The 8,499-nt window shown below is 39.6% G+C and overlaps 1 protein-coding gene across 2 annotated transcripts; it reads left to right on the top strand.

Moving 5' to 3' along the window:
- The first annotated feature begins 2,516 nt into the window (after nucleotides 1–2,516).
- On the top strand, nucleotides 2,517–8,109 carry LOC148369009 (neuropeptides B/W receptor type 2-like). 2 transcript variants are annotated; one of them, XM_088330933.1, is made up of 2 exons: nucleotides 2,517–2,638; nucleotides 3,670–8,109. In XM_088330933.1, the coding sequence occupies exon 2, from the start codon at nucleotides 3,964–3,966 to the stop codon at nucleotides 4,975–4,977; it is 1,014 nt and encodes a 337-aa protein (XP_088187059.1). In that variant the 5' UTR covers nucleotides 2,517–2,638; nucleotides 3,670–3,963; the 3' UTR covers nucleotides 4,978–8,109. The 2 variants fall into 2 exon arrangements, with proteins under 2 accessions (XP_088187059.1, XP_088187058.1); XM_088330932.1 differs by lacking the exon at nucleotides 2,517–2,638 and adding an exon at nucleotides 3,358–3,569.
- Nucleotides 8,110–8,499: the final 390 nt, after the last annotated feature.

Consider the following 8,499-nt stretch of genomic DNA (forward strand, 5'->3'; position numbering starts at 1 on the left):
CTGTTCTCTTCGATTCTCACTGGGATTGTGTAATGCCACTGCAGTAACACAAGGACACATACGCTTTCTATGAGTTTTTATCCGTCAGTCAATGTACGCTCCCACTCTCACCTATTGACTTTAGCTGGAAAAACTGTTCTAAATAACCCAATGGAATTGCTGCAGGTGGATTTGGCATCTGATTTGGATAGATCTTCTGAACATATACTGCGTCAAGAGGATCCGCGAAGCTGCCTCTGGTCAACTTGCTCATGCATTATTATTTTTCTTCTCCCTCACTAAAACACAAGCAGCTAAAAATAGGCATGATTCTCACAACCTCTGTTTCTGTCCCTAACTGCTCGTCTCAATTTTTTTACCACCATATTTGTTTGGTCTTTGTTATATTGGAACCTGAATTTCACTTTACTGCTTTGATTGGCTGCCTGCTGTCGCTTCTTATCTTCTTCAGTCTCAGCCTTCTAGGCATTGCCCTACAGCAGTTACATCAGACATACGGCCCTCGGTCCTGATATGGCCCATTGGATGTTTTAATGTGGCCTGCCATGCATTTTTGAGTATGCCTACAAAAGAAGGGAGTCTCAAGGGAACCTGTGTCACGATCTTTTCATGAGTACGCCTGCAGTGTTCTCGTTTGCCCACGTCCCTGCGTCCTAGACGCAAAATTTTTGCTGGGGACGCATAGTCTCAAATCAACGTGCGTCCCCGGGATGCAACTTTTTTGACACAAAATTTTCATTATTACCCGATTACATTTGTTTTAAACAAAGATTTACCGCACTCCAATCCGGCAAATGTTGTTTTGGTCTCGCGGTGCGAGTTTTCGTCTGCACGCCGATCTTGAGTTGTGTAGTGAAAAGTCCGTCTCTTTTTAGAGAACCGGCTTTTTCGGCTTAACTCATTAAAGACAGCCGGCTCTCAAACGGCTCACTTGCTTTGGTGCATTATATTACGAATGATGATGTCGTATAAAGAAGTTAAGAAAAAAAGGAAGCATAAAAGGAGAAAATGAAAAAAAGACAGGTTTGTGGTTGTCCCTTTAATCGGTATATTACCAACAATAATTTGATCCAGAAAATGAATTAATAATTTGATGATTAAAACTGAATGAATATATAGATTTTTATTATTTATTTTTCACCGATTTAGAATTTCAACCTCGACAACACTAAATTGTGGGGACCCATAGAACTCTGTTGGGATCCATAGATTTTAAGCATGCGAGTCCCCAGGACCCATCACTTTTCAGAGGTAAAATGAACACTGACGCCTGGCTCGGACACAAAATGGAGCATGCACATTTATTCGATAATCGCAAAGTCGAGTTGATACTGATTTTCACCGGGGTTCAGTCCAGTATAAAAAGGGAACAGTCTTGGATACAATTTCAAGTCAAAGTGTTAACCAACAGACCCCGTTTGGCCTAAAATCTCTCAATAATCCTTTATATGGAAGCTCATTATACAATCTTTGTTTATTGTTGAGGCACTTTATGATGAAAAGCCACATAAGAAAGTGTAAACACCCAGAAGCCTGGGCAAAGCACACGGGTTAATTAGATTGGGTGAGCAGTAGGAATGGAAGATGCTACACAAACAGCACACGCATTCCTTGTCTCTACTCAGCACCGTCTGCACTGAAGGTAAATACTTACATACTTATTTTCAGTGTTTTTTTGACATTTTTACAAAATAACTTGACTCTCACTTTGTTTTGAAACCATTATTTAGGACAAAAAAAAAAATATATGAGCCTCAACAAAACAAAAAGTGGTATATTAGATAGATAGATAGATACTTTATTATATCTATTAATATTGATATGGGACACAGGCCCTGGCATTTTTATTTCATACCGTTTAACAATTTATCAAACGTCACACTGTAAAATGTAATGTGCTGAAGAATTACTTTTTATTTGGAGAGCGTGTTCGGTATTCATCCCACCAAAAAATAAATAAAATACTTTTACTTTTATGGTGCTTTGGCTCAAAAAGGTTTTAAAGGTTGATATATGATTTTCTGTAAAAATGACACATGATGGTGGCTTGTAAAGTACATAAGTAGATCGTGTCCTTAATCCATAGAGTTGTTCGTTAAAACTGCAAGATTGTTTTGAAATGATGAAAATTATTTATCATTATTATTACTATTACTATTTAGTAAAAAAAAAAATAAAAAATAAACATTTATTATGCACAGTAGTTGTATTTATTATAAAAATACTTGAGCCTGTAAATTGGGTTTGTTGTTGAGTAATAAAGAAATAATTAAATACATAAAGTTTCCTGGGCAGCAAGGGAGCGTAGTGGTTAGTGTGTGTGCGGCACAATTCTGAGGTCTTAAGATTGAACCTCCTGTGCGGAGTTTGCATGTTCTCCCCGTGCTGGCGTGGGTTTCCTCCGGGCACTCCGGTTCCCTCCCACATTCCAAAAACATGCATTTCAGGTGAATTGTCCCTGTGAATGAGCGAGTGAGTTGTCTGTCTTTGTGTGCCCTGCGACTGGCTGGCAACCAGTTAAAGGTATCCCCTGGCCACTGCTCGAAGATAGCTTTGATGGGCTCCAGCACCCCCGCCACCCTTCTGAGGATAAGCGATGCAGATCATGGATGGATGGATAAAGTTTCCTATGTAACAGGTTTGTGTTTACAGGTTTGGTCTTCAGTTTTCCGTACATGCTTAGTACTATTCAGTCAAAAGCATAGTTGGTATTTAGGGAGTGTATGTTAAAATTATGAATAACCTATATTTATGTTGACAATATCTGTGTATTATTTGTTATTGCAACATCCATTGCAGCCTGGTCATCCTGAAAGGGGGCTTACCTCGTGTGGTCCCTTTTCAAGGTTTCTTAATTTTTCTCACATCGAGGTTTTTGAGTTTTTCCTTGCCCTCGTGTAGGTTTTAGATCAGGGGATGGTGTAATAATAGTCTGTGGTATGTGCATCCCTTTGAGACTCTTTGTGATTAAGGGCTATACAAATAAACACGACTTGACTTGCTTTTTATACCAAATTAAAGACCCATTTGTAGAATATTTCAAGATTAGATGGACATAGTTTTCCGTGGTCTAATTATTCCTGTGTTGCCTTTTGGTGAATAATAGGCAATTTTGGAAAAAAAAAATAACAATTACATTTTTGGGGTAGTATGTTTTCATGTTGTTTTATTTTGGAGTTCATGTAAAAAAAAGTTGTATTGAGAGAATAATAAACGGAATAAAATGGAAATTGCTAGAAACACCATGTGCGCAGACGATATGAGAGCGGAAAAAAAAGAATGGGCGGGTAGGGCAGAGTGAAAAAGGGGAGAGAGAGAAGTATAGAGAGAAAGATTGGGCAGAGAGGAAGAGAGAGAGAGACCCAGTAACAGCAAGAGAGAGAAGCTTCCAAAGAGCAGCTGAGCAGCCAAGGGAAGAGTGAGGAGAATGAGGAGTACGCTAGCTGAAATATATTTCTTAAACATTTGTGACGTTTAGTGGATGATCATGTAAGACATTTAGTTACTTTGAAAATAGTTTTATATTTATTTTCAAAGACTCTTTCATCTACTGGATTTTGTGACTGAAGGTAAGTTCCAAAAGTTCCTTTTTAAATACTTACTTTATATTAAACGATTAGCACAGAGAATAATTGTAAAAATGTACTTCTAATGCCGCTCTATCTCCAGGGTGCATGGTGAGGGAATAGGGAGAAGATCCACCTTGTTAAAGAGCACGGAGCTGCTTTTGGAGACAAAAGAGAGTCAAATGAGAGGGCAAGAATACAAGTGGATGCAGGAAAAAACACACAATCTTCATGTAGCTCAACACCGGGCAGACTCTGTGTTCTTGCAAACATATTTCCACTCGTAAGGATTATTTGTAATACGTTCATCAATAGTCCATCTTCAATTTCAAGTGTGGAACTATTTCTGTTGTATGCGTCCTTCAATATGCATCATTAGCGGACCCCCGAGTAAAATATGGAGAACATGACCGGCGTCCTTGCGCCGCCGCTCTGTGACAACTTGATGGACTATGCAGCTCTGTCCTCAGCCAACCAAAGTCACCTAAACTGTACCCCGCCGTCTGAGTTTTACTCCTATGCCGACCTCTACGTCATCTTACCGGTCATCTACTCAGTCATCTGCGCCGTGGGCCTCACCGGCAACACGGCGGTCATTTACGTGATCCTCAAAGCCCCCAAGATGAAGACGGTCACCAACATGTTCATCCTCAACCTGGCCATTGCCGACGATCTCTTCACCTTGGTCCTGCCCATCAGCATCGCCGAACATCTTCTGCACTACTGGCCTTTCGGAGAGGTTTTGTGCAAAGTCATCCTCAGCATCGACCATTACAACATCTTCTCCAGTATTTACTTCCTGACTGTGATGAGTGTGGATCGCTACCTGGTGGTCTTATCCACCGTGCGCTCAAAGCGTATGCCATATCGCACCTACCGAGCGGCCAAAATCATCTCCCTCTGTGTTTGGGTCCTCGTCATCGTCATTGTGATGCCGTTCAGTATTTTTGCCGGCGTCTTCCTCGACCCCGCCGATGGCCGGAAAAGCTGCGTGCTCAGCTTCCCTGTGCCGGAGAGCTCGTGGTTCAAAGCCAGTCGGATCTATACTCTCATCCTGGGCTTTGCCATCCCCGTCTCCACCATTTGCATCTTGTACACCTTGATGCTCTACAAGCTGAGGAACATGCGTCTCAATAGCAATGCCAAAGCGCTGGACAAAGCCAAGAAGAAGGTTACCATCATGGTCTTCATTGTCTTGGCTGTCTGCTTGTTCTGCTGGACGCCGTTCCACCTCAGTACTATCGTGGCCCTGACCACCGACCTGAGGACCACGCCGCTGCTTATCGGAATCTCCTACTTCATCACCAGCCTCAGCTACGCCAATTCCTGCCTCAACCCGTTCCTCTATGCTTTCCTAGACGACAGCTTCAGAAAGGCCTTCAAGAAGATGCTGGAGTGTAGGCCAGCCTAAACTTGAAATGCAGGCTGGTTGTTCCAGAGAGAAAAAATAAGTAATTAAAAATAAATCTTAATCACGCTTTATCTGTGTAAAAAATAAATAAAATTAAATCATATCCTGACATGTTGAGTAAACCAAGTGTGTATAAAATGAGGACTGAACCCCAAAAAGTGTTGTTTTCGACTAAAATAAAGAGATGTTGCTAATTTTGACCCCTGGAGGACACACTAGCGACCACGATGATTAAATGTACCTGTTATGTAAGATCCAATCCAAAACCATGAATTCACTTTGAAGATTTTTAACCCTCATGTTGTGTTAGGAATTGGCACCAGCAACTGTTGTTGGCGTTCAATTTTGACCAGGGTTCTACAGTGGAACCTCGGTTCTCGACCATAATCCGTTCCAGAACCCGGTTCGAAAATTTGTTCGATCACCTCAAAAAAGGATAAAGAAAATAATTATGGATAGTATTTCTTACCTTTGTGGTGGTCAGCAGAAGGCACAGGAGGACGGCCGTTGCTTGCTTATAGCACTCACTCCCTTAGCCACATCACTAGATTTCACAGCCTCCTTATTCTTTAGTATTGTACTGATCGTAAATTTAGCCAGGCTGTATTCCCTAGCACGATCAGACACTCGCACTCCTCCTTCATTTTTTAGCTATTATTTCTTTCTTAAATACAATAGTTGTACGCACTACTTTTTTTTTTCACCCGTAGCAACTTTGTTGCTTGCACTTTCTTCTGAGGCATAATTAGTGGCTAAAACACTCGTACGCCGCTCAGCATCGCACCCTAGCGTACGCACTCATGCATTACTGGCGTTCAAACTCCGATTTCTTGACCGAACAGCGAAGCAAGAGTTTCTCGAAATTTTTGGACAGACTCCGATTTGTTCGAACTGAGAGGCGTTCGAAAACCGAGGTTCCACTGTATATCATTCCTGACCACCGAAAAAGGAGTATCACTCAATGTAATTAATACCACATCCTAACAAACATCACATACATCCATAAACATATATTCCTATTGTAATTCAATTTTGTGGCCTCCTAAGAAACATCATTTTTTTAATTCTACAACCTTCAAATAGGTCACTGGAGAACGTAACACCACATAAAAATAGATTTAGATAATGTATGTGTTACAGGGAATATTTTGGCAGGTTATTAATCTCATATCATGTCACATCCGTTCCCCAGAACAGCATACTCGAATAGAAATCTCTCCTGAATCAAAAATGTTCTCGGTTTTGCTGACAAAATCATGCTCACCAGATTAGATGTTGTAAACAATCAGCAAGGCGTCAAACGCTTGCTAACGTGTACACGAGGGTTTTTGTTTTAAAATGTATTCTTGCACATGTTGTTTATTATCAATAATATATGGTAGTGCAAATGTATTTGTTCGGGTACTGTATTCACAAAGGCAATCACTTGAGTCTTGAGCCTCTCAAGGTTTTATGGTATGTGAGCGGAATCTTTTGTACCCACTGAATTTGCAGGCGGGCACAGAACATTTTTTTGCTGTTAAGTACAAACAGTTTGTACTTTTTTCTTGTGGAAAAGTCCAAATTTGTTCCAAAACTACCTGTTCTTCATGGACACTTTTGGAAAGCATATTTGCACCCTAACGAGATCATTGGCAGATATGTTCATAATGATAGTCGCTCTTTATCTTCATATTTGTGTTGATGTGGTGTTGTGTTTTGTAAACATCTGTTTAGTACTTTTGGTCTGAAACTATAAGAGCCACGGAAAGAGACTTTCTCCTGATTGATGTCGTTCCATTGATATTTGTGAGATTTTGCTGTCCCCTAACGACGGCAGACGCTCAGAGCGTCCACGGTTGCTGTACCATGTTAACAGGACGTTTTCATTTCTAATTTCACGATTATCGAAGAACGTTTATTCATTTTACAGGCGCTTGGCCCCACAAGTGTCACAGGAGCCCGTGCCAGTCGTCTTCAGGCAGTGGGAAAACTCCACAGAGGCTGGTAGAGGGTATTGAGCCCATAACCTTGGACCTGTGATGCGGACTTGCTAACCGATCATCCATGAATTTTGGCATTAAACATAAAATGTAAAATGTCAATTAAAGGATAATAATGACATTTAATCCATAGTTGGATTTTCTTTAAATTACAAAACTGTTGTTGTATATTATAGTATATTCATTTGCAGGGTTGGGTAGGGTTACTTTAACTGAATTACTTTCAATTACTTTTGGATTACTCCAATACCAAATATGCTAATAAAAGACAAAATAAACTAAATATGAATACAATTACAAAATTTTGTGCAGGCTTGGGGAGTAACGGAATACATGGAACGTCAAAAATGAGGTTGGCAAGCTGTTTGGATTTATTTCCATTTTGTTTCTGTCGCATTTTATGTTAGTTTTGCTGGAGATCAAAGAGATCAAAGCCAGGAGAGAAAGCTTACCACGTGTTGTGAGTCATCATTTTATTCACATTTGGTTTCTTTTGTCTTTTATTAGCATATTTGGTATTGGAGTAATCGAAAAGTAATTGAAAGTAATCCAGTTAAAGTAACCCTACCCAACCATGTTCATTTGTAATCAACATTTTTGCTGGGTCACACCAGCCAAATCAAGAGCCATTTCCAGAATCAATAGGGGACATTATACACATAGAATACTCATCTTGAGTGAATATTTTCAAAAGTAAAATAAAAAAAAAAACAACACGTCATCATGTTACTTTAGGATCCCATAATAAAATATACAGACGCCCCCTTACTTACATAAAGGACGATCACTTGTAAATTGAATTTGTTTGAAGTTGCCTCAGAGCTATATTTTGTATGGAATGTATGTTTAAGGTGTATATAAGTAACATGTATTGTTTGGGTCTAAAAAAGATTTAATAAAATAATATGCACTATAAAATAAATAAAGAGAAGTTTAACTTACTTTTGGAAGATGGGCTTCAAGAGTTTAGGCGACTTCCTGTTCCCTGGTAAAAAGTGGCCCAAAAAAAAAGCGATCCAATCATTTTCTCAACCGCATCAAGTTTTCGTATTCCACTTTCATTTAAAATGAAACGGCCTGCCTCTTTTTTACCTTTTACACCAACCATATTGAATGGATGCACGAGATAATGAACAATAAAAATGTCAAAGTTCTTGGAGATACAGTATAGAATATTTCATCATGAACTAAGAAGAGGAAGCGGATTTCTTCTTTGAGGTGGATGCTGGGTGAGCTCTCACAGCGCCACACGCCAGTAGCGGCAGAAAGAAGCACTACAGTAATGTCCGGATATTTTTCGACATTCAGAAAAAATGTTGGTATGTACTGTTTTTCGTAGCTCGAATGTTCGTAAATAGGAGGGTGTCTGTAATCCTCAAAATCTGTTCTGTTTACGAATAAATCCCACTTTCGTCTATCCTTTTCGGATTAAACATATTTTTGCTTTCATCCCCAATCAATCAATTTAGGCAATACTGTTTTTACACTGTAGTGCTGTTTGGTCCTTTAAATTGATGTGGAATATTTGATTTTTATTTAA

This window comes from Urocampus carinirostris, chromosome 3, assembly GCF_059441175.1.
Source record: "Urocampus carinirostris isolate Australia breed hairy pipefish chromosome 3, RoL_Ucar_1.0, whole genome shotgun sequence".
NCBI lineage: Eukaryota > Metazoa > Chordata > Actinopteri > Syngnathiformes > Syngnathidae > Urocampus > Urocampus carinirostris.

Bases quoted from the DNA above. Each gene is read 5' to 3' on its own strand.
- LOC148369009 (XM_088330933.1), top strand. From the start codon at position 3,964: ATGGAGAACATGACCGGCGTCCTTGCGCCGCCGCTCTGTGACAACTTG.